At 45.0% G+C, this 25,019-nt stretch overlaps 1 protein-coding gene across 1 annotated transcript in view; it reads left to right on the top strand.

Moving 5' to 3' along the window:
* The window catches only part of RCL1 (RNA terminal phosphate cyclase like 1), a 62,127-nt gene extending 44,451 nt beyond the window's left edge, over positions 1-17,676 (top strand). The window contains exons 8-9 of the mRNA XM_029201385.1: positions 2,110-2,213; positions 12,325-17,676. Of these exons, the coding sequence (XP_029057218.1) occupies positions 2,110-2,213; positions 12,325-12,475 (255 nt within the window). The 3' untranslated portion in view covers positions 12,476-17,676. The remainder of the gene's footprint in view (positions 1-2,109; positions 2,214-12,324) is intronic.
* Positions 17,677-25,019: the final 7,343 nt, after the last annotated feature.

The following is a 25,019-nucleotide window of genomic DNA, read 5'->3' as shown; positions in this document are numbered from 1 at the left end:
TTATCCCTGCAGTTCCGCATACTTCTCCGCAGAGAGCAGACAGCCACTCTCAGGCTGCCCTCCTGGCTGGTCCTTGCCGGCCCTGGGTTGTATCTCCCCCATCCTCCTGCTCTTCCTCCCTCTCCAAACCCTGCTCATCGCTCCAGGGCCAGCTCAAGTCCCCACCTCCCCAAAGCCTCCCTCTGGTGCCAGGGGAGTGACAACCCCTCTCGCACCACCTTGTTAGTCCCGGTGCCCACAGCCCCCAGCTGCCACGTAACTTCGTCTTCACCTTCACTTGTTACTGGTTCCTGCTCATATTTTGTCTTTGTAATGAGATTGAAGCTACTTTGCACAAGGCTTGTGTCCTGCTGTCCGGGCGGCCCCACCACTTCCTCTGTTGTATCCTGTACACAGACCCTAATATATTTACTGCAGTAAAATCTTGGTTCGGTACATAATAAAAATCAATTGAGGGCTTCCCTGGTGGCGCAGTGGTTGAGAGTCCGCCTGCCGATGCAGGGGACACGGGTTCGTGCCCCGGTCCGGGAAGATCCCACATGCCGCGGAGCGGCTGGGCCTGTGAGCCATGGCCGCTGAGCCTGCGCGTCCGGAGCCTGTGCTCCGCAGCGGGAGAGGCCACAACAGTGAGAGGCCCGCGTACTGCAAAAAAAAAAAAAAAAAAAAATCAATTGAGAATAGCAGAATAGCAACATAGTGCTAGGAAGCGGAGACTGAAGAGGACAGTTTAATTTTAGGCAGTCTTATGACAAGGAGCAAGTTCTGTAAAACAAATAGTTTTGTTAAATCTTCTTATATTAATATATTTTGTTATATATTCTTTTATTCTCCATGGGTCAGGTTTTCCATTTAGATGGAAATATATGTGCTGGAACTCCTCTCGTCCTAAAATTTGCTATATGAGATAAATATTGTCCTTTATTAACTCAGGTAGATGAGGAAGAGCAGTAGGTTTCATAAAGGCTGGCAGTAGGATCCACTTCTGATTTTCCTACTCCATTGCCCTCAATGAAGTCTAACGGCAGAGAATGAGTGTCTGTACCTGAGAATCGATTTATTCCCTACCCTACGTGCATTAAAAAAGGAGAGAGGTGTACCCACGTAAGCAGCAGTGGGTGACCACTTATCCCATTCCAAGTCTGGGAGAGTCTAGCCTTGAACAGTGATGTGCCATGGTTAGAAACTGGATTTCTTGTTGTGAAATATGCAAAGTATGTAGACATTCAAGGTCATCTTGCTTTCAGTATGTACAGTGTAAATTTAAGTTGTTGTAAATAAAGTTATACCAGAGAGGATGATCTGAAATAAAGACATTCTTCAAGGCACAAATGGAAGCAGCAGTAATGCATGCATCAAGCAGAAGCAAAATGGCTGAAGTGGTTGAAAAATTCGAGAATGAAAGAAGAAAGGCAACCAAAGCAGTTGTACCTCAGGAGAAAGTTTTTGAAGAGAATTTTGTCCTGCTTATTGATTTGGAAGAACAGGGAAAATGGGGGAACATAATGCATAAATAATAAGAATGGAGGGATCTGGTCTGAACAGTTCTCCAGTTCTAAGGCACACAGGAAGTAGGTTAAAGAGGGGAATCTAATGTGACATGGCAGGCAGTTTTCTGAATGTCATCGAATGTGTTGTAGGTAAGACCCTTGAAAGGGAAAGGTCCTCTCATGTCAGATTAGCTGTGGTGTTCTATGACAGATTAAATAAGTAGAAATGTCATTCACTTAACCCTTGGTAATTATGCATTGCCTATAAATGATTATGCTTTTTTGCTTTTATGTCCTGCTATGGCTTTAATTACAAAGGCAAAGTTTCATTTTTCACTAGATATACCTCGGTAAACTTAAATGTCTATTCATTCTGATAGTCTCAGCTCTTACAATTGTTTTGATTAACTGTTAGTTTAACCCCCTACGGTTATTTGATATGAGGATAACTCTTTAAAAGACACTTATTCTGTTTTATTATTGCTTGAATTTTGCCGTCTGCTTTTCTGTGGTTCTGATACTCTGGGCATCTGTGTCTGTTTTTTTTTTTCCCTCTGTTTTGTTGGTTTTCCATTATCTGGTTTGGTACAATGATTAATCCTTAAAGTGTTTGTGTTTACAGGGTGGATGTGTGGACTCGACCAACCAAAGCCTGGCTCTGTTACTCATGACCCTTGGACAGCAGGATGTTTCCAAGGTCCTTCTCGGACCACTCTCTCCCTACACGTGAGTTGTTTTCTTTCAGCCCCCTTATGCTGTCCAGTTTAATCCTCCAGTCGAACAAAATGATGAGCACTATCTTGTTCCCACCTGATTATGCTGATCCTTAAACGCGCTGCAGGTTGTTGCTTTCATCTGGCGTTTAACAAGGATTTTGCTTTCCTTTCTTTCCTGCAGTTTCTTCCTTCCCATCTGTCATTTCTGTGTCATTAAAACTGCGTGATCTATACTAGACAGTTCTGTCTGTGCTTTAGATATTGTTTCCATTTTGGAGGTAAACTGCTTCTGTTATAGCTTGGGTTTTATTGTTAGTTTTTAAAAATCCCTCTTTTTCCTAGCTTTAGCAAAAAGGACTGCCTTTTTGTCCAAGAGGCAAAGTTCATAGTAACACCACTGGACTAGGAGGGAAATGCAGAGGTGAGTTTGAGGCCATGAGATGTTATCATAGGTTGACTGTTGGGGTATTAAAGCAGGCATTCTCCGAAAAAGAGCAGGTCCTCAGAAGACTTGAATTCTAAACAGCACAGTGAAAGAAGCACTCCTGTTGATAGTCAGTGAGGTTGCTGTGAAACAGCCTGTTTGAGCACTGACATCTCTGTACATGTGTCTATATACTTGAAGATCATTCTATGGCCACCTGTGGGTGGGAAGCTGGCAGGGGGAATGGGCCTTGGGTTCGAGGAAATATTCAGGTAGATATGAGACTGAACTGTCCTTTTTCGGTTATCATGGTACCGATGCTGTATATCTGAAAGGTACAGTACTGTGATAACTGAAGAATGGTGGTGCCATCACATTGAGAAAGGGGCGGGCACTGTAGAGGGGGCAGTGTACCATTGGACCCGGGAACTGGGAGTATAGAGACCAGGAGATTCTTTTGGAGGCTTTTTTTCTTTTTTTCTGTAAGTTGGTGGTGGAAGGCTTTTTGGAACAAGGAAATGGAAGAGAATACATTGTTAGCATTGCGGGAAGACTGAAAGCAGGAAACTGGTGAGGACCACACTATCTCCCGATAACTTGTGTAAAGTATTTCACAGGACAGGAAACCTGAAATTGAGTAATACTAAGTGGCATGCTGACATCAGGAATCAACATTGCCCAGAGAGACTTTGTAGTTAAGGCACTTGGAGAGGAGGTGAGGGCTGGGTGCACAGCACCTTAAGTGTAGAGATTGGCTTCCCAGCGAGTTTGCTGGAAGTGGCTGACAGCCGTGTGGCCGCCACAGTGCCCTTCACCCTCTTAGCTGGTCTCATGGCTGCTGCTTTCCCAGCCTTGGCTTCAGGGCAGCAGAAGGCCTGGCTGCTCGGGCAGCATGAGGCGGTGTCTAGAAATGTGTGTGGTCGTGGGGCATGGGGTTTGGCAGAACATTATGTGAAAAATGGAATGTATATTTTTATTTTTCCTTGACACTTTTTTTTTTTTTTTTTTGCTTTTAGAGATTTTTTTTTCAGTTTGGCTACAGGGCCTTGTATAATCTTTTTAAGTCAGCAAACTCTGTGGAGACGTCAAGATGTGACTGGACATTTTTAAAAGTTCCTGTGTCCTTGACACACCCCCTCACCAAACATTAATTGCAGTGTCTTGTCTTCCAGAAACCTTGCCTAAAATTACACATCTCCTGGGAAAACAAAGTGGTCTGCTCTGAATGGAGCTTTACAGGAGTGGGACAAATTACAAAATTTTGTGTTTTGAGCCCTGGGGCTAGGACTTGCAGGACAGTCTTCCTCTGGATTACTTGCCCCGCCAGGGCTTCCTGCAAGAGGGGCGGCCAGGGGCTTGGAAAGGGCAGCCTCCCTTCTTTCAGTAAGCTAGCACAAGGGAGGAGGAGGGAGTTTCTTTTTGAAAGCTGTATCTATTTGGGACCCTTCTTGCCTTTAATCATTGTGGAAAGCTCTAGAAGCCCAAAGAGATGAAGGGCAAAGGTGGGAAGAAATAGGCGTGCTCCAGGACAGGCAAAATTATCATCGTGCGTTTGCATACAGTTAAGGGTAAAAAGGACAGAATCCACAGTCAGGATGATCATGGTGAGGGAACAGCTTATCCTAGTTGGATTCAAGAGCTTTGGAGACCATAATATCACATGTATTTTTATGTGCAATTAAAATCATAAAAATCTGCTTTCTGTAACCTCAGATTTCTAAAGAAAACCAGAAGCAAGACCCTCCTTGGTTTAAAGAAATGTATTTTTTCTGGCAGTTTGCATGTTTTGATTTGTATAAATAGCTTTTTAAATGTCTGTTTACAGAGCACTGGGATTAAGCAGGATAGTGTTTTCTAGCAGTGTTGCTTTCAAACCCTTTCTGGGAAATAAGGGTCTTTCTGTTTTTCCCCTTTCCTCTTCTCTCTGTTTTACTGCAGGACGTGGCTGGTAATGGTTTTCTGTGTTATTTGAGAAAGTAAGTCTAACGTGGCTGGTAATGGTTTTCTGTGTTATTTGAGAAAGTAAGTCTATATGTGTGAAATTCTTTGGGAAGGCCAGAGAGGTTTTTTTTCAGTTAGAATAAAATAGTATTGGATAACATGCTGGTATGTGGAGAATCTATTTCTTTTCAATTTGCGGAGTTTTAGGTGGTTTACAGTTAGTGATGGTGGTTCTACTTTCCCCTGAAAAAGCTTAATTTTACAGTTTAAGGATGATGTATACTTTATTTGAAAGTAGGAGTATATATCAATGAGCGTCTTAATTAGCACTTTCAAAAATTGTTTATGATCAGAGACTGCGGTGACCGGAACTTTCTGTGTTCTGCCAGTGCACAGGTATTGGAGTCCAGCCTATCTGGATTTCAGTTCTGGCTCTACCTTGCAGCACTGGGAGACCATGGACAAGGTCTTTGGCATCTCCGAGCCTCAGTTTCATCCACAGAGAAAGTGAATGGTCCTGAAGTCATGGGCTTGTGAAGGCGGAGCGAGGCTTAAATGCGGTCGGGCACTTAGCTCTCCCAGCAGCGCGGTGTGCCTGGCAGAGCGCCATCAGTGCTGGGCGCACACGGACGTCCAGTCTCCTGTCAAGTTCACTTTGAACACCAGGAGGCCTGGTAAACTTGCTTTGGGTAACCTCAGGCCTGAAGTCGGCTGTAAATCGTCTGCTCAGCTATCTAAATCTGTATCCACTAATTTTTATTTTTCTTAAAGATTTTTAAAATTTTTATTTATTTATTGTTTTTTAAAATTTTTGGCTGTGTTGGGTCTTCGTAGCTGCACGCGGGCTTTCTCTAGCTGCAGCGAGCGGGGGCTAGTCTTTGTCGCAGCGCGTGGGCTTCTCATTGCGGTGGCTTCTCTTGTTGTGGAGCACAGGCTCTAGGCCCACAGGCTTCAGTAGTTGTGGCTCGCGGGCTCTAGAGTGCAGGCTCAGTAGTTGTGGCGCACGGGCTTAGTTGCCCCACGGCATGTGGGATCTTCCCGGACCAGGGCTTGAACCCGTGTCCCTGCATTGGCAGGCGGATTCTTAATCACTGCGCCACCAGGGAAGTCCCTGTATCCACTAATTTTTAAATTTATGACTAACTTCCTGCAGTTACATTACTAAACAAATTACACACATCTTATTTACTGTTCCTGAGAATTCTGTAAGTGGATGTTTATTTAACAACACTTAACAGTGTTCGCTGTGGGCCAGATGTTGTTTTACGTACTTTACAAACACGAACTCTTTCAGGTTTCATGATAACCCCACAAGGGTGGTAAAGTGGTGAAGGCAGGTACACTCCATTTTACTGGTCAGCGGATTGAGACACAGAGTGGTCAAGTCGTGTGCCCAGGGTCACACAGTCAGCACCTGGGGTTCGGACTCTGACGTCTCATCCAGAGTGCATGCTTCCCTGACCCACTGTGCTGTTTAGTAAAAGCTGGGATTTCACACATGTTATTGGACTCCAGGCACCTCCCTGCCTGAGCCCAGGGTGCCCTGCTGTATCTTTTCAGAATCCTCGTTTCAAATTGTCATAAAATGATCTCCTTCTGTCTTTCATTGGAAGTCTAAAATAAACTACGTCACTTTGTTTTATTCTAGTTTCAGTAAATGACCTCTTTTCACTTTTGTGACGTGCTGGGGAGCGAGAGCCCAGGGTCCTTGTCAAACACGGACTGATCGGGGTAGTTGGCTCACCCAGTGTGTAGCACAGTGATGTGAAGATCAATGAGATGCTGCTCTTTGGGTTCAGTTGCCCAACTCCTCTTTGGAAGCCAGCACAGCACACGCCACCTTACATCTGGGAAATGGTTTAAATGCTGCAAAGCCCAGTCTCCTTTATTATGCTCTTTGAGCCGCAGGACATATTTGGCATATGGTAAAACAAGTGATATCCTTACTTTTCAGATGACAAAGAGGTCACTCACCTGCTCATAGTGAGTTCTTGGCTGAACTTGGCCTGGTATCCATGTCTCCTGAGAGTGCAGCCAGCCTGGCTCTCTGTTTCCTGCTGCCTTTATAACGGAGTTTAATAACTTCATTCCTGGAGCAGAGGTCAGCTGGTCTTTGGGAAAACAGCTCTTCGGCAGAAAAAGTACCACCGATATATTTAAAAGATGCCGTGTCGTGACTACAGGGAGCCCTGTTGAGCAGATTCTCTTCCCACCCCCAGATCTTCCATCCCCTCAATTTGCAGAGCAACTCCTTAGATCTGAGAAGTAGGTGACCCCAGTGTCCAGGTGGCTTGGTGGAGCAGGAGGCGGGGCCCACTATCATGGTTTCTTGTTGTAGAGCCGCCAGAGAGAGCGCGTCGTGATCCCCGTCACCACCACTCTCTAGCAGGCTTCAGAGGGGGACCTGGTATGAGGGGCTGTATTTTAAGGGGCAGGATCGGGCAACCTGGCAAGTTCCAGGCAGTTGGGATCCAATGGGCAGATGACTGTGAGCCCAGTGGCCTTCACCTGTTGACCAACAATGGTGGTGGGAACAACCCACTCTTGGAAAATACACAGGAAGAATTACCTCTGTGCTCTAGGATTCTCTGAAACCTGCTTGTCAGATGGACTGGAGGTGTTCAGGAAAAGTAGGTTGTTGGTGGTTTTTTGTTTTTTCATTTTTTAAAAGATATAAATCACTTTGTTCTGGGGGAAGAAAGCTCACTAAGGATACCTCTCTTAAGTCAGGAGTCCCAGTTGCCTAAAAGGGTTAGTCTGAAAATCTTCCAGTCACACTGTTGCGGGGGTGCCCTCAGTGTCCTCGGTGTGCCTCTTCTGCCTGGCTCTGTGGCTGGGGAGCTGTGTCTAGAAAGTGTGGGTCTACCGTATGGTGTTTGGAAGAGAAAGAAAGGGGAGCGGTGCCGCGTGGGGCTGTGTAAAAGGACACGGACCGGCCCTGGACCTGACTTTGTTCAACTGCATATAGATGTGGGTGAGTTTATTCTGTTTGGTTTTCATTTTCTTAAGGATACTGTTAGTATTTCATATCGCCTGAGGTTATTTCTCAGCTTCTGAGCATGGTTGCTTTACGCTATCCCAGCCACAGGAGACTTAGGGAGAATGGGGCTGGTGGTGGAGGGCATCATGAAATGTGAAATGAAATGTACCTTAACTCAGTCCTTACACAGTCTTCCTCAGGCTGAAGGGTTGGCAGAACATTATGTAAAAAGTGGAACTGACTTTGCTTTTTCTAACGATTCCAAAGGCTACAAATACCCCAAAGCTGCAACTATGCAGGCTTGCACACTCAAGCCTGTGTTTCTCCCCTCCTTCTCCAAGAGATCAGAGGCAGGCTGCGGCCTCTTAGGAATTCTGCCAGCTGGGGAAGGTGTCTGGTTTTTCCAGCACAGTTGAACGATTCAGGGTGAAGTATGAAGTAGGCTGGGGAGGCTCTGGAAGCAGAGCGTGCCTCAGGCCTGTATTAGAACCGAAGCAGCAGCGAGAGAGAACAGGCTGTTTCCTCCTTAGAATGCAGACAAGTGGGTGAGATGGCTGGCTTTTTCTGCATTGCTGCCAGCCGGAAGCTGTGCCCACAGATGTGGACTGTTTATCTATGGTTTTTTTTGATGTGTTTGTTTTCTTTCTTTCCTAGGGCAGGGTTAGGGAGGTTGTGAGGCTGGGACAGAGCAAAAACCTGAAAATTTCAATTGGTTAGTAAAATGAGAAAGCCAGCAGGGGAAGAATTGACTTCCCTTAATTGCTAAGAATGTTGAAGTCATTTCTCAGAAGTATCCCTGGGGCTTCCCTGGTGGCGCAGTGGTTGAGAGCCCGCCTGCCGATGCAGGGGACACGGGTTTGTGCCCCGGTCCGGGAAGATCCCACATGCTGTGGAGCGGCTAGGCCCGTGAGCCGTGGCTGCTGAGCCTACGCGTCTGGAGCCTGTGCTCCGCAACGGGAGAGGCCACAGCAGTGAGAGGCCCGCGTACCGCAAAAAAAAAAAAAAAAGTATCCCTAAACCCTACCTCCACATTCTGTTGGGTGCCCCGTTCCTGAGTGCCTTATATATAGTGCCTAGCAGGTGTAATGGGTTAAGGTCATTGCCCTGGAGGTGCTTATATAATTTACCAAGAGCGGGGCCAGGGCAATTGTGAGACACTTACACATGAGCATTTCATTAGACTCCATAAGCAGAGCCAAGAATGCTATGGAAACCCAGAGGGGTTACTGGCTAGAGAAGGCTTCGTAGAATAGGTGGCAAGTGGGACATTATTTTAAAGATGGAGATGAAGTAGCACAATCCAAGGTGTAAGAGAGAGCAAAGAAGTGAGGAATTTTTCTGTGAGCATGCAGCCATCACCGGGACTCCTACTGTCCAGGCTAGTTACTGTTCCATCTCTTAGCCCATCTCGGGCAGACAGGATGCGGAATTGTTCAGACTTTCTTTTCCCCTTTTTGCTTTTTCCTCCTTTGACTAGATTAACTAGGATAAAGGCACAGGAGAGGGTGGAAAATGCATTGCAGTAGGCTTTATACTTAGTTTGGTATATACTGTGTGAGGACGGGAGCCATGTATCAGTTCTTTTTTTTTTTAACTTCACAAATAAAATAGTTATTTTAAACAACTTTATTGAGGTATAATTCACATACCACACAGTTTACCTATTTAAAGTGTACAATTCAGTGGGTTTTTAGTATATTCACAAAGTTGTGTAAATGTAACCACAGTCTAATTTTAGAACATTTCCACCACCCCGGAAGGAAACCCTTTTGCCCATTCACAGGTGTTCCTGATTCCTCTCACTCCCCCCAGCCCTAGGCAACCCCTAATCTGCTTTCTGTCGCTATAATAGATTTGCCTGTTCTGTCCAATACATATAGACTCAAACAATATGTGGTTCTTTGTGACTGGCTTGTTTCACTTAGCAGAATGTTTTCAGGGTCCATCCATATTGTAGCATGTATTAGTACTTCATTCCTTTTTATGGCTGAATAATATTCCATTATACAGATAAACCATCTTTTGTTTATCCATTCATCAGTTGATGGCCATTTGAGTTGTTTGTACTTTTTGACTGTTATGAATAATGCTCTTATGAATATTTATGTACAAGTTTTTGTGTGGATGTATGTTTTCATTTTTCTTGTGTATATACCTTAGGGTGGAATTGCTGGATCATATGGTAACTAACTCCTTGTGTAACATTTTGAGGAATTGCCAGACTGTTTTCCACAGTGGTGGTACCATTTTACATTTCTACCAGCAGTGTTTGAGGGTTCCAATTTCTCCTCACCCACACTTTTGTTATTATCTTTTTTTTTTGATCATAGCCTTTCTGTTGGTTTTGATTTGTGTTTCCCTAGTAACTAATGATGTTGAGTATCTTTTCATGTGGTTATTGCTATGTGCATATCTTCTTTAGAGAAATGTCTATTCAGATCCTTTGCTCATTTTAAAATTAGGTTATTTGGTTTTTTATTATCGAGTTGTGTGCGTTCTTTATATGTTCCAGATACCAGACCCTTATCAGATAAATGATTTGCAAATATTTTCTACCATTCTGGGGGTTGTCTTTCCACTTTCTTGATAGTGTCCAGAAAAGATTTTAATTTTGATGAAGTTCAGTTAATCCATTTTTTCTTTTATCACTCTGCTTTTGATGCTGTATCTAAGAAATCATTGCTTAACCCAAGATCATGAAGATTTACTCCTGTGTTTTCTTCTTTGAGTTTCATAGCTTTAGCTCTTCCATGTAGGTCTTTGATCCGTTTTGAGTTAATTTTTGTGTGTGATGTGAGTAAAGGGTCCAGCTTCATTCTTTTGCGTGTGAAGCACCATTTGTTGAGATTATTCTTTCCTCTTTGAATTATCTTGGCACCTTTTTGAAAATCAGTTGACCACAAGTGTGTGGGCTTATTTCTTGACTCTCAATTCTGTTCCATTGATCTGCATGTCAGGATCAGTATTTTGAAAGCTCCTCGGGTGATTCCATGTACATTCTGTGTGAGAACTGTTTGTATGGTTTGATTGGGAGGCAGCACAACACAGGGTTGCTGAACTACTTCATTAAAGACGTGCAGATCTCCTTAGGTAGGTTTATTCCTAGATATTTTATTCTTTTTGTTGCAATGGTAAATGGGAGTGTTTTCTTGATTTCACTTTTAGATTTTTCATCATTAGTGTATAGGAATGCCAGAGATTTCTGTGCATTAATTTTGTATCCTGCTACTTTACCAAATTCATTGATTAGCTCTAGTAGTTTTCTGGTAGCATCTTTAGGATTCTCTATGTATAGTATCATGTCATCTGCAAACAGTGATAGCTTTACTTCTTCTGTTCCGATTTGGATTCCTTTTATTTCCTTTTCTTCTCTGATTGCTGTGACAAAGCGAGAGAGAGGCATGGACATATATACACTACCAAACATAAGATAGATAGCTAGTGGGAAGCAGCCGCATAGCACAGGGAGATCAGCTCGGTGCTTTGTGACCGCCTGGAGGGGTGGGATAGGGAGGGTGGGAGGGAGGGAGACGCAAGAGGGAAGAGATATGGGAACATATGTGTATGTATAACTGATTCACTTTGTTATAAACCAGAAACCAACACACCATTGTAAAGCAATTATGCCCCAATAAAGATGTTTAAAAAAAAAAAAAAAAAAAAAAAGACGTGCAGATCATCTGTTCTTAACTAAACCAGTGTTTCGCAAACTGGGCTGGTACGAATCACCAGGGAGGATTCTGGCCCCTGTGCCCTGCGGAGACACGGCTTGGTAAGGGGTGAGGAGGGGACATGTGGCCTGTGATTCTGGGCTCTTCCACATGGACACTTCCTCTCCACCAGTTGCCAGTTGATTGAAACCTTCAGGAATCTGCTTGTTAAATGAACTCTCCAGGTGAGTCCTATGGTCAGCCTCGCTGGGTTGATGCCGAATCTGCTAGGCCAGACCAGTACCATGGTCCTTCCACGGAATTGCTGTTCCCAAGGTACTCTTGGGGTGAAGCCATCGCTCTGTCTTAAGGGAGATGACAAGAAAGAGCCCCTTGAACCTCCTCTGCATGTTTACTGTGAGCACTTCCCTGGCCACCTTATTTAGTATTGCCTTCAGCCATATACACACAAATATTTTATACCTACGTTTCCTTCTCATCTGCCTTGTTTACTTTATTTAAATTTCTGACTATGGAGGAAGTATATATATATTTCAAGGATATAGATTGAAAGCTTCATGAGAGAAGGGATTTTTGGTTGACTGCAATATCTCCAGCATGAAGAACAGTGCCTGGCACATAGTAGGCACTCAATAAATATTTGTTGAATGAATGAAAGGGCTGTCGAGATTGAACAATGGAGAGAGAGACTTCTCTCATCCAGCATCAGCAGCAGTCACCCTGCTTGGTTTTAATCTCATGATACTGTGACTCATTAAAGCACGTGTTTCTCTCTCTGCATGAGCCTCTTGAAGATTAATGCCGTATTCATGTCCACTCTAATGCATGTGTAGGACTAACCTCTAACCTTTTCCTTTCTTTTTCTTTATTTAATTTGTCTTACGTTGTGTGCATCTCTGCAAGCTGTTTAAAATCATCTTTGGAATCTGGCAGGCTGTAAATAAATGCTGTTTAATCAGCATTGATAGAAGTTCTTAATTTCAGTTATTCCTCCTGATCTGGGAAATTAAAAGCTTCAGTTCTAGGCTGGAGAAGAATTTTTTAAAAGCCGAATTCCTCTTTCATTTCTCCCTCCCTTTTTAAAATTTTTATTTTTATTTTTTAGGATAGAATTTTTGCGGCATTTGAAGAGCTTTTTCCAGATTATGTTTAAAATTGAAACCAAGCCATGTGGTGAAGAACTCAAGGGAGGGGATAAAGTGCTGATGACTTGTGTTGGCATTGGCTTCTCCAACCTCAGCAAGACCCTCAAGTGACACTGTCACAAGATGAAAGGCCCCAAGGCCTCTGGACACAGCAGAAACTGCCAAGGAACCAAAGGGACCAAGTTCATCCAGGACAGGATGGCCTCTTATATTAAGGAGTTTAAAAATTTTCCATTTAAAAACCATCAGCATATCTGAATAAAAGATGTTTCTCTATCTTGTGGTTTCCAGCCATTTCTCCAGGGCAGACATTCCTCAGGAGGCCTATTCATGATGGGAACTCCCTTGGCTTACCTGGATGAAGAGTGTGCCTTCAGGATACAGTCGTGCTGCTAGAACAACATCACAGCTGCATTTCAGCAATGCTTTCTCAGCCCACATCCCCAGGCTTCTGCCATATGGCTATTTTTCCAGACCTGTGGAGTTACTGTTCCTTCTGCAAGGACTGACCTCTCTGAACCTTGGTTTCTGTGTAGGGATTAAATGAGATAATATGGGTGGAAGCCCTTTATGAGTAGTGCAGTGTGATGCAAATGTCAGAAATTGGTGTAGTAGACTATTTTATCCCTTGTCTTCTGAGTGGACTGCTATCTTGGAGACATACTGCTCCCCATCTGGTTCATTGTATGTGGATTTTGGGGAGGATGAGTGACTAGGGAGAGCAGGGATCTAACGAAAGTTATTGGATGTTTTCTGTATCTCAGGTGTGCTATGTGTTTTCTCATTTTATTCCCACAATAGCCCAGTGATGTAGATTTTATTATCTCCACAAGAAAAATTTAAAAAGCGTATTTTGTTCTTTTGAAATTGATAATGTAAAGATAGTAGATCTCCTGATTTAAAAGATCTAAGTGTAATAGTGTCAGAGTCTAGAATTTCACCCTACTTGCAAGCTAATAAGTTAGATGATTACTGTTTCGTGGATGCTAGCAGAAGAAATGGATATCTCAGGTCAGAGACAAAGAACTTTATTACTCAGAGCACAGCAAGCAGCATGAGCTTCACGTTTGTACTGGTTTCTTTCTCCCCAAGTCCCACACTGGTGATGTGTAGGGGCCGCAGGTAGATGCCATGCATGCCGGGGGTTTGCATCAGAGCCAAGGAACATGCACACTTGGGCACTCCACCTCTTACAGCAAGCCTGCTCTTTGTTCCAGATGGGGACATTACTTCACCTCTCAAGATTGCTTGCTATGAACACATGATGAGAAAGTGTTGTGGTAAAGGCCTCCCCAGCAAGAATGTGCAGGACCTGTGGTGGTTTCGTCTGCAACTAATAGAGGCTACATGTGGTGTGTGTAAGGGGTCAGAATTGGTAGAAGGGGAAATATCTGATTCTTTCTATTAGGATTCCAAATGGTGTTTTCCACCTAGGGTGGGCTTTTTTTTTTTTTTTTTTTTGCGGTACGCAGGCCTCTCACTGCTGTGGCCTCTCCCGTTGCGGAGCGCAGGCTCCGGACGTGCAGGCTCAGCGGCCATGGCTCACGGGCCCAGCCGCTCTGCGGCATGTGGGATCTTCCCAGACCGGGGCACAGAACCTGCGCCCTCTGCATCAGCAGGCGGACTCTCAACCACTGCGTCATCAGGGAAGCCCAGGGTGGGCTTTTGAAGTAAGGAAAGGTCTTTACCTCCCCAGTTCTCTTGCTCCCCTTTTCTTTTTCAGTAAAAGGGGTCCAGAAGGAGTCTGTGCTCTCGTGTCTGGGGGTGTGGGAGGATGCGGAGGTGAAGGGCTAACACTGAAGGAGGTCAGGCCATTTTGAACTGTGGCTCTCTACTTACTGAGAGCTCTACGTAGTGTGTTAGATTTCTGTTGCTGTGTAACAAATTACCACAGACTTAGCAACTTAAAAGAATACCATTTATCATCTCACAGTTCTGTAGGTCAGAGGTCTTGGTAGGCTTGCTTGGGTTCTCTGGCTAGGGCCTCAGAAGGCTGATGTCAGTGTGTTAGCCAGGCTGGGCTCTGGGCAAGAATATGCTTCCAACCGCATTCAGGTTGTTGGCAGAATTCAGGTGGTGGGACTGGGGTCCCTGTTACTGGCTGTCAGCTGGGGACAATTCTCAGCTTATAGAGCCTGCCTGCATTCCTTGCAACTTGGTTCCCTCCATCTTTAAGCCAACAACAATGCACTGAATCCTTCTGTGGCATTGAATCCTTCTCATGCTTGAATCTGACTTCTTGTGATACCAGGGTAATGTCCTTATCTTAAGGTCATCTGTTTACAGCAGTACCTAGATTAGTGTTTGAATAGCCAGGGCCCAGACTCTTGGACATCTGAGAATTCTGCCTGCCACACATACTGCAGTTTTATTTACTGCTGCTGACGTTTGAATCCAGATCTGCCCATGCTCAGATACAGAACTAAGGGACCACGTGCCTTTGGCTGTGTCCTGCAGGGGCTTCCTGTCCCTCGGGACAAGCTCTGGAAATGGTACTGTTGGTCAGTTTAGGGTGGCATGTAAGACTCCAGGCAGATCATTGCAAGCAGTAGTTGGGACGTGTGCCCCTCTCTGCTCTAAACACGGAAGTGTCCCAGCCCTCATCTGGCACAGCTACTTCTGGAGTGGTAGTGGCGATGCTATTGCCAATAGGAGGACAAATTTAATATTTATTTAAACAGCCTACTGCCAGCCCCTTCTCAGGTGCCCAAGAGAAGCAATTGCACTCCTTGGACAGAAGTTGCTGGTACATCTTAGTGACATTCTGCTCCTTCATTCTCTGCCTTATTCTTAGCTTAGCTCCTGATTGGTTCAGCTACCCCTGGTGCAGTTTGATGGGAGATTCCAGCATTTTGGACTTGGCTTTCTATCTTGACCTGTCTACTCCTCTCTGCTGACAGAGACAGACCACTCTGAGTTCAGCGAGACTAGTGATTTTTTTTTTTTTTAAGGCATATACATCTGTGATGTTTTGGGGCTCATGGCAGAATCACAGCCTTTGCCTTCCCGTCATGTACCAGGCCCTGCTTCTGTCTTTCACCGTCCTTCTGTGTGAACACCAGCCAGCCTCCCTCCATCACGATTATTTACCATCTTCATCAAGACAGTTGATAAGCGTAGGGGGAAGCTGGGGTATTGCAACATGACGTGCTGATGGGGAAAGAGCAGTAGGAGGCACTGCTGATATCCACATTGCCCTCAGAGGGCAGCTGAACCTCGTGGTTTGTTTGTTTGTCTTAATCTTTTCTGATAAAAAGTGGTGAAGGACATCACTGATTACAGACCCAACCAAAAAGCCCCAAAACTTAGGTTGCACCGTGGTGCCTGTCCTCGCTGTCATGCTACGATGAAAGATCGTGAGGTGGCCATCCCGCTAGGTCTTTTGTGTCTGGAGGCTCCTAGGTGAGGTGAGTGCTGGTGACTAGTTAGTTTCGTGGTGACCGAGTGGAAGTGTTGAGGGTGTTAAAAGGCAGGGAAGGAAGTAGCAGATTGGAGTAGAGGAGGCCTGTGGAAGTGGACAAAATTGAAGGTAGATAGAGAAAAGGAAACACCAGGAAACTAAGGGATTGCTTCAGTTTTAACCATGCCCAAGGTGGGGGTGGGATTCACCTGTGTGAGGTGAGGGGACCAAGGCAGGGTGCAGAAGTGGATTTTTCCAGGGTATTGGTCACGGTGGGAGGATTAGAATGTGGCGTTCCACTGACTTTACCTGTTGGTGTTTTGCTGGAGATGTGTGGATGTGCCGGTAGGCAATTTTAGCCAGTCTGTGGTGAATGGGAAAGCAGCACCACAGCCTGTGTGCCCAGCCTGGACCTCTGTTGTTCCTCACCTGACTCCAGAATAGGGGAGAAGTAACTTGTGCTTAGTCAGAGTTTCCACGTTTAGACCACCTGGCCGGTTCTTTAGAAGTGACTAACAGTTAATAGGAATGTCAGTAGGCAAGCCAGGTCTTTCTGTACTCTAGCTGGCTAGGTCTAAGAAGCCATGTGAGGGACTTCCCTGGTGGTCCAGTGGCTAAGACTCCACGCTCCCCATGTAGGGGGCCTGGGTTCGATCCCTGGTCAGGGAACAAGATCCCACATGCTGCAATTGAAGATCCCGCATGCCGCAAGTGAAGATCCCACATGCCGCAACTAAGACCCAGCGCAGCCAAATAAATAAATAAGTAAATAAATAAACACTAAAAGAAAAAGAAGCCATTTGAGTGGGACAATTTATCAGTGTTTGGCATCTTGGATGGACCAGGGCAGAGTTTTTTTGACACATGGGCCACTTCCTCTCTTCCTGGTTCTTCTGATACTGGTGGCTCTGGATGTGGATCCTGCTCTGCTGACACCCTTCTGTTGAGTCTGCAGGGAAGGTGATGGTGACCTCGCGAGCTAAGTAGCCCAGCTTGCTTTCTGGCCCAGTTCAGCTACTAACCAGCTATGATGGGATAAGTAATTCACCTCCCCACACTTGGTTTCCTCTGGGAAATCAGGGTGGATGTATGAGATGGTGCCCCACAGAACAGAAAGATGTGCATCATTGCCTCCTCCTCCCCCATCATTATATGTGTTTACTTGGGGTGGCAGATAGGTTAGTTGGCATGAGTATTTTTATTTTAAACATCAAGATGTTTCTGAGGTCTCAGGACACTCTTTATTTGTGTGTTTCTTCCCCGTTCCCAACCCTCTTAAAGAGCTTTACTTCAAAAATTTCAGATTGATTAATTCGTTAATAATTTCTGCTGTGATTTGGGAAATCATATATTCAAACTGATGAAGGCAGGTGAATTTCTAGAAATTAGAGACCAACTTAAATGAACAAGCCCAGCAATGACACGTGTGGCAACTTCACGTGTCTACTCTGTGAATACCCTGTCACCATGGCCGTGAGGGTGCTGGGCCTGCTGCCGGACTCATTGGTGGCTGTTTGGGTAACTGGTCTTGTCTTGGGAGTAGATGCTGCCCCAAAGGAAGGGGAATGGCAGAGGCAGCTTCCTGTTCCTGCTGCATCTGTGGATGGTAGGACACTCCTGAAGACATCTCTTTATAGTCTTCAAGGGAAGATATTGGTGGAGATTGCGTGTTTTGAAATGGTGCCTGGCTCGCTGCTTGCAGGGATCCAATTTCAGATCATGACAGCTGACCTCAGGTGGTTTTAAATGCTGAGTGCACTTGGCTCCCATACTTCCTGCATTCTCTCTCCGTGCTCTGTTTCCACCTCTGCTATTTTACCCGTTAGGCAATTAAAGGCATTGTGCCCAAGATCTGTAAGTTTTGAAGAACCAATGGAAAGGCTTGCAAAAAAAAAAAAAGAAAAAAAACTGGCTCCAAAGTATGCAAAAAAAGAGCAAAAATAATTAAATATCCACAAAATGAAACATTTCCAAACTTAAAACGTTGAGAACAATATAGTTGAGAGTTTCTTCACAAGTATTCCCAAGCACATGCAGTGATTGCAAGGAATCATTGCTAATCATATATTAAATGGGTTGCTGGTCAACCGAGCAATTTAAAAGGCAAAATTATAAAAAGCCTTTCAGAAATTTGGCATGTGGCTACATTTTAATACGTGTGGTTTGGCGACGCTGTCATAAGAGGCCTAGAAAGTAAAACCACGTAAGCCCTCCCCCCTCCCTGAGCCACCTCTACAATCTTAGCGCCTCAGCAGTTCCTGAGGGACCCGCCCCGACGGGCACCCCCCTCCCCACTATACGTTCTCATGCACCCCTGGGTGCCTCCCCTGTCTTCACACTTCACACACTCAGTTGTTGCTTAATTCTCCTCTGTGTTAACCTATTATGGTGTGGAGCGGATTGATCTTTTAAAGTTTGGTGTGGCTATGATTTTAAACTTATTTTTGAAAACCTTTATTTAAAAAAAAGATGAATTCAGTCATTTGTGAGGAAAGATTTTGGTTTCTTGAGTTTCACTCGAGCACTGCAGAAGTAACACAGGCTTAGCAGTGAGACCTGTGTTTGCATCTTAGCTGAGTTGGTAGACACATGGCATCAGGCAGATCCTCCGCATCATCTGTAAAATGGGAAATAGCTGCCATCCACCCTGGTATCGACGGGATTTGTTAAATGTAATGGTTATGTATTAAATGGATTCCTTCTAGCTGTTAACCCCCTGATGAGGATTCAAAGCAGTCTTTTACCTAACAGGTTAATGTCTCCATGAGTCATAGGGTTTACCTTTACATCTCGTACTTGGATGGACTCAGTCAGAAGACCAGAGGCAAGATATGGCACCTGTACATGGGTTGGGGTCAAACTGCCCCATGACAGATGTTACAGAGTTAAAAAGAGGCCTACAGGCATCTCTGTGAAGTTCTCCGTGTTCCAACAGGACCCATCTAGTCAGGGTGAAGTGAGCAGGCAGGTGGCCTCAGGGCTGTCAGAGCCTAGAGCTTCTGTGTCCGCCAAACCAAACTGAGGAGCTCCAGTGTCATCAGGCCACAGTGTAGCCTATGACTACCATGTAAGCAACTGCACGTCGTCAGAATTCAGCTGTCTCCCATCTCCCAGTTCTGCTTTCGGTGTCTCCCTTCTCCAACAGGCATTCTCTTTAATATTCAATTTTCTCAGCAACCCTCGTGGACAGATTCTCTCTACCCAATATTTCTTTTAAAAAATCCCCCAGAATTGTGTCTCCCTCTGTTGACTCCAGAATGCTTTGATTGACCAGATCTGGATCCTGTTCCCATCCCTGGAGTGGTAGGGATGTCCGCCTCACACAAATTGTGTGGATTGAGGGGAGCAGGAAAAGTGATTCCCAAAGGAAAATCTGAATGCTTTTACAAAGAAGAGAATGGACACTGGGAAGGCAGAGATGAAGTTGTCCACTATAGACTACATAACCTAATTCCCTGAATACTCTTGAAAGGATATCCTACAACACTGCCTGCCCACCACCATCTTTCACCATCCAAAATCTTCCGGGATTATGGTATAGAATCGCGTGGACGAGGATGAATTCAGTTCAACACATGTTGCCTGACAAAGGCAAGAATGTTGTATCCAGAAGGCCAAAGTTAATATGGACACTGGGCAAAAGTTTATCATTTTAGCCAGTGGGCTAGAAGGGGGAGCATACCCAGGATGATAACACAGAGGGAGGAGAAGTGGCAGTGACCAGTTGGGTGTGTGAGCACCAAGTGGGTTGTGGACCAGGAGGAAAGGTAAGGGCCAGCCTAAAGGAAAGAGGGGTTCCCGTGCAATGTCCATTGATCGTGGTTCTGTCTTTCTCAGCTTCTGGAAAGACAGATTCAGGAGTGGGGAGGAAGATCAGGACTTTTTTTCCATTGCCAGGAATACAAGAATTAAAATGATGACAACGACAATGACGTAAAAAGCTACCCCTGGAAGAGCACTGAAGACATATATAAGGGATGACAGGGATTAGGATGGGGGCATGATAGGTATTTCTATTATTTTCAAATAATTTGCACTATTTTGTTTTCATAGTTATATACCTGTTTCTATGTGTGTGTATGTTTACTTATATTAAGAATCTCAGGTACAACTCCTGTGATCTTCCATCAGCTCCAAGGCAAATAAAGATCAAGCATCCCCTTTGTCCCACACCTCTGCACCTTCCCTTAAAGAAACACACACACACACCCACACACACACAACTTAACCTGTGATGTGGCTGGGGCCTGTGAAAGGAAGTGCCACAGATGGAGAGGAATCTCAAGTCCAAGGCCTGCTCATGATGCTACCTAAGTGGCTTACTTGTACCTTGCCTCTCTTCAGGATTCTGGGTCAGAGCACTATGCTTCACCTCCAAATTAGATCACATTAGGTCTGCTGTAGTGCTTCCCAGAGCATGTTCCGTGGTACACTATCATCATGGGATGCTTTCCCTGAAAAGCACTTAGTAGAGGTGTAGACAGTGCTGCAGTCTCTAGCCCAGGTTTGGAGGTCACAACGTGCACTAACATAGCAGAAGCTCTGAGAAGTCCTGTAGCTGAAATTCTTTCTTTAGCCTACTGCTTTTCAAACTGAGTTGAGCATAGACCTTTCCATACCCTACCTGCCCCCTGCACAAGTATTACATGAAGTGCCCTTATTCTGCAGATCATACTTTGGGGGTACTTGCTCTAGTAGGATTTTTTAGGAAAGTATAAACTCTTCCGTTGTTGATGGAAGTATTTGTAAGAAGCCGAGCAGTTATAGGGAACCTGGTGGCTAACCCTTCCCCCGCCTTACAGCACCAACACGCACACACAGGAGCTCCAAATCGCTGGCTCCACCCAGTCCCATACCATCTTCCGTTCTTGTCTGGGCTTCTGGGAATTACAGTGGTCAGGTATGTGGTTAGCCTGGGATTTTTTGTGTGTGTCATGTGATAAACTACAGTGTCTCCAATTTCTTGAGCGTCACACTGACTGTTCTTTTCTTCTTGGCTCAGAACCTTAACATGTTAGTAGAACCCACTTGAGCTCTCAGCAAGAAGGGGTCGGAAGATGTGTGTGGAAGTTCTACTGACTTGGGGGTTCAGGGAGAGGGCCAGAGCCTTGTGGAGGCTTAGCCCAAGTCTTGGTAATAGGGAGAAGCCCTTAGGAAGTGAGCACCACGGAGAAAAGGTTGGCCGTACTGTTAGGCCAAGCCTGAGCCCCCAAACACCTGGATTTTCAGAACTCTGACCTGGGCACCACTTGTCAGCAGCTGTCACCAAGATGGGAAGACAGGGCCCTCAAGGCAGTGAACCTGGGAATGGGGAGAGGAATTGGGCTTTTCAAATGGGCATTTAAAAAGATACATTGCACTTAAAACAAGCCCCTACTGGCCCTGCTCCTCTGCTGATGGGCTTTCCAGGAAAGAGCCTGAGTGGATACTCTGAGTGTCTTTAAAATTTGGAACTTAAGTGGGTGCTTTTTAAAGCTGTCGATGCTGTACGTCAAGGAAAAGCTTTTGCAGCTCTTAACAACCTGAGTGGGTACTATTTGCAGTTCTGAGGTTTGTCTTTTGGGAGTTCGGAAGGTGAAATAGCAGCAAAGGTTCGGTCAGAGCCCTGAACGTGACCCAGGTTAGGAAAGAACAAAGCAAACTTGAACTCCTGTTCACCCACCTGAGAGGAAGAAGAGTGCAAACGGGAGTTGGAAAACAACCAAACCTCTGATGGAGGGCTTAAGTGGGGAGTGCCTTAGTTAACACTAGCAAGAAAACAGCCTTGGTACAACAGGGAGGGCTGCTGGGAGAACAGCAGGGGTCAGTCCCTCAGGGGCTGTCCTACTTGTCTCATCTGTTTGCCCCTGTCCTGAGGGGACTGAACACCAAATTCCTAATACCACTTGTACATTCTTGTGCGACTCCTTTACCAAGTGTTAAGAACTACTGCTATTATGAATAATTTACAAATTCATGTTAAAGCAACACTGAATTCATACTTACTCCATGAAGTGCTTTCTCAATCAACAAATTCTATCTTGTAGAAACAGGTCTGTCTGTGAAAATTTTAGATGTTTAAAAGAGGTCCTCATACTTTCTTGAAAAGGGTGGAATGACTGTTAATATTGTGTGTAATTATTTTCTGCCCAGTAGTAGTCTCCTGTTGGTTACCTACTTGGTCATGTGATTGTTCTGGAATGTTTTGGAATGTGTGAACTTCTTGGCACAAACCTTGGCTGTCTGCTTGTGTCTGGGGGAGGGGTAGGTTAGGGGAGAGAGGCAGAGGGAAGACTGGCGGTCAGTTCAGTTATTGAGCTATTCTCAATAATCATTCAAAGAGGTGAAGTTCCATTTGGCATCACAATCTGCTGATAGCTAAAATGTTTCCAAGCTCAGCCTCCTTGCTTCGAGATAAAGAAAGTGATGCTTTCTTCCCTCAGAATGTTTTCTTCCACAAAGTAGCAGCCTTCCAAGGTGGCAAGTGTGCAGATTTCCTTGACTCACAATTGTCGCTCCTTTATGGATTTCAAAACACTTCGACGAACGTTATCTCATTTCATCCTCACAGGCACATATATTTAGGCTTAAAGATGCCATGAGACTTATTAATCAAGTTCACATGGTTAGTGGAGAAACTGGAACATGAACACAAAGCTTTTGGTTCCATTAGCTCCAAACCGTGACATACATGTGTCTGTAGCAGGTCATGCCTCTATGCCCTTTCAAATGGATATTCTCAAATATTTGTCCAGATTTAGAGTTGAAGAGATAACAGAAATAACTCTTGTGAAGAAAGGGTAGAAAAGCAGAATGCTAGAGGTAGCATCCCAGTTTTTTACATCTCAGCAAAACTAAAGCCCTGCTTTATCATCTTTGCAGCTCAGGCATTCCCCTTGGAAGTTATATTAGTCACGATTTTTTTTTTTTTTTTTTAGCATAAGGGACTGAAAACAAATAGGTTTAAGGAAAAAATGGGAATGTATTGATCATTTAAAGATAAAGTCCAGGGAAGTATCTCACTTTGGGCATAGCTGGATCCATGGGCTTGAATGATGTCATCAAAACCCATCACTTTTGCTCCATATCTCTGTTCTTTTTTCCCTTATTTCATTCTTCACCATAGTCTTCTCACTGACGGTGGCAAGAGGCTGTCATTTCTTGGCTTACATCCTATCCTTTCAGCAGCCCCAACAGAAAGAATCTCCCTAACAGTTCCCAGCAGTGTCCCCAAAGAGTTGATCATCATGGAATTGACTTGGGTCACTTGCCCAACCAGAAATCACTTACTATATATAACCAGGGGGATTTGCTGCTCCTATTGGCCATGCCTGGGTCGCATGCCAATTCCTACAGCCAGATGGCGTCAAGCCATGTGGGAGTCAAGCTCCCAAGCCATTTGCACTGAGAGTGGGGGAGGTGATTCCCCAAGGAAAATATTGCTTCTGGTGCCAAAAGACAAGAAGATGGATACTGAGCAGGCCAAGGCAAATATGTACTACAGAAACATTCTCCCGGCCCCTTTAACACCCGGCAGCTTTTCGGTATATTCCTTTAAACAACATTCAGGATGCTCCCTAAGCAGAGTGCTGATCAATACAATTTTCTCTATTCCATTACATTATAGATTAGTTCCCTGGGCATCTTACCAACTGGCTTCCTCTTATTCCACCTCTGTCTTTACCAGGTGAGGAAGCTGGAGAGCAGAGGGACTCGGCCAGGACAGGGCAGAGTTTAGATCAGATCCTGGCCCTAAACCATTGCCTGCTGGAACTAGCAAGCACCGCTGGCCCTGCCACTTGGGCAGCCCAGCAGAATAGCTTCCTTTGTCCCACAACCCACCTGGGTTCTGCTAGGACCTGAGGTTGGTGTGTGTTGTAGCTGTTTGAAGAGCTATACAGACTTAGAAATTAAGCCATCCTGGCCTGAGGTAATCACAGCCTACTTAAGGCTCTGCAGTGGGTGGGTCAGTATTCTCACTGCACTGGACTCTTTCTATCATTCAAAATATGTGCATTGATTTAGTTAAAAGAGCATGTTTAAGAGTCCCCCAACAGAAACCACGTGGGAGGAAACATGCTAGGTGTTACTAGGAGTAGCCTAGGCTTGTAAGATTGGGGAGGGGACTTTCACTTTTTGCTTTATCTCTTCTCTCTTGTCAAAGTGATTTAGGAGGAGGCACCAAGCCATAGTAGGACATGTGGGGGAATCCCTTTTGGCCCTGAACACAAGGTTTGAGGAAAACTGGCAAAGTACCACTGATGGGAACTGGGTGGGACCTGGGGGTTGGAGAGAAGACTCGGGACCAAAACATGAGTCTGTCACAGACCCAGAAAAGTGAAGGTCTTCAAAGGATAAGGACTTTCCGTGGCACTGACCCTGCTAGGAAATGTACTTGGTCCACTGGACCTAACACTGTCAAGACCCTCTTGGCTGGTGGGCATGACGATCATTGCCCCACCAGCCTGGCCTCTCTCCTTCTGGGCAATTTACAAGGTATAAGAGAAAGATAATTGCTAAGCCAGCCACACCCAGATTTTGACCTAAAAGGGAATTGCCTAGCTTCTTGGTAAGGCTTTACTCCCAATGACTTTAGACTTGTTCCTGTCTTCATATGTGTCCTGAAATGATAAAGATTTGCCATTGCTGAGGACATCAGACATCTAACATAATAAAGTATAAATCCTATAGGCAACAGAAGGTTTCCTAAATATTTATAACACAGGGCTTCTCTGTTGAAATAAGGATCTCACCTTCACAGATGATCACTTTGGGAAGATCCTGTTCATTTACATAAGCAGGGGCGCCCTTCACACCATTGCCTGAGAGTGTCTGGTGGCTCCAGCTATATTTGGGACTTCTTGCTCTTCTCTCCCTCTGCTGATTGCTTCTCAAAAAGGGCCTGGTTCTATCCCCACCTTTACCTCATCCTTCTGTTGTACCAAGTGAAACCTGCAGAGGCCAGACTGGCAGTGGCCATGGATGTATCCTTTTGAATCACTTGTACATCTAAGGATGCTGGTAATGCTGGTCCGCTGAGTTTTTTCTTATAGAGTCTACAGGAAAGAAAGAGATGGCAAAGGGGGATAAAACTGAGTCATTTTTTTCTTTCCTGTTTCGTCTTATCAACTGTAAGCAAACCCTTTAGCAAAACACAAAAGAGATGTACCTGGAGTAAAGTGAAACTCTAAACTTTCATGGGATGGGCACTAGAAGGAGATGCCCAGATGGGTGGGGGTGGGGCACAGGGGTTTGAATGCAAGCTGGGAACAGAGC

The sequence above is a fragment of the Monodon monoceros genome, unplaced genomic scaffold (genome assembly GCF_005190385.1).
Source record: "Monodon monoceros isolate NGI ecotype Baffin Bay Population unplaced genomic scaffold, NGI_Narwhal_1 Super_Scaffold_5, whole genome shotgun sequence".
Taxonomy (NCBI): Eukaryota; Metazoa; Chordata; class Mammalia; order Artiodactyla; family Monodontidae; genus Monodon; species Monodon monoceros.
Note: the sequence above shows the minus strand (reverse complement) of the source record. Positions and strands in the feature narration are given on the sequence as shown.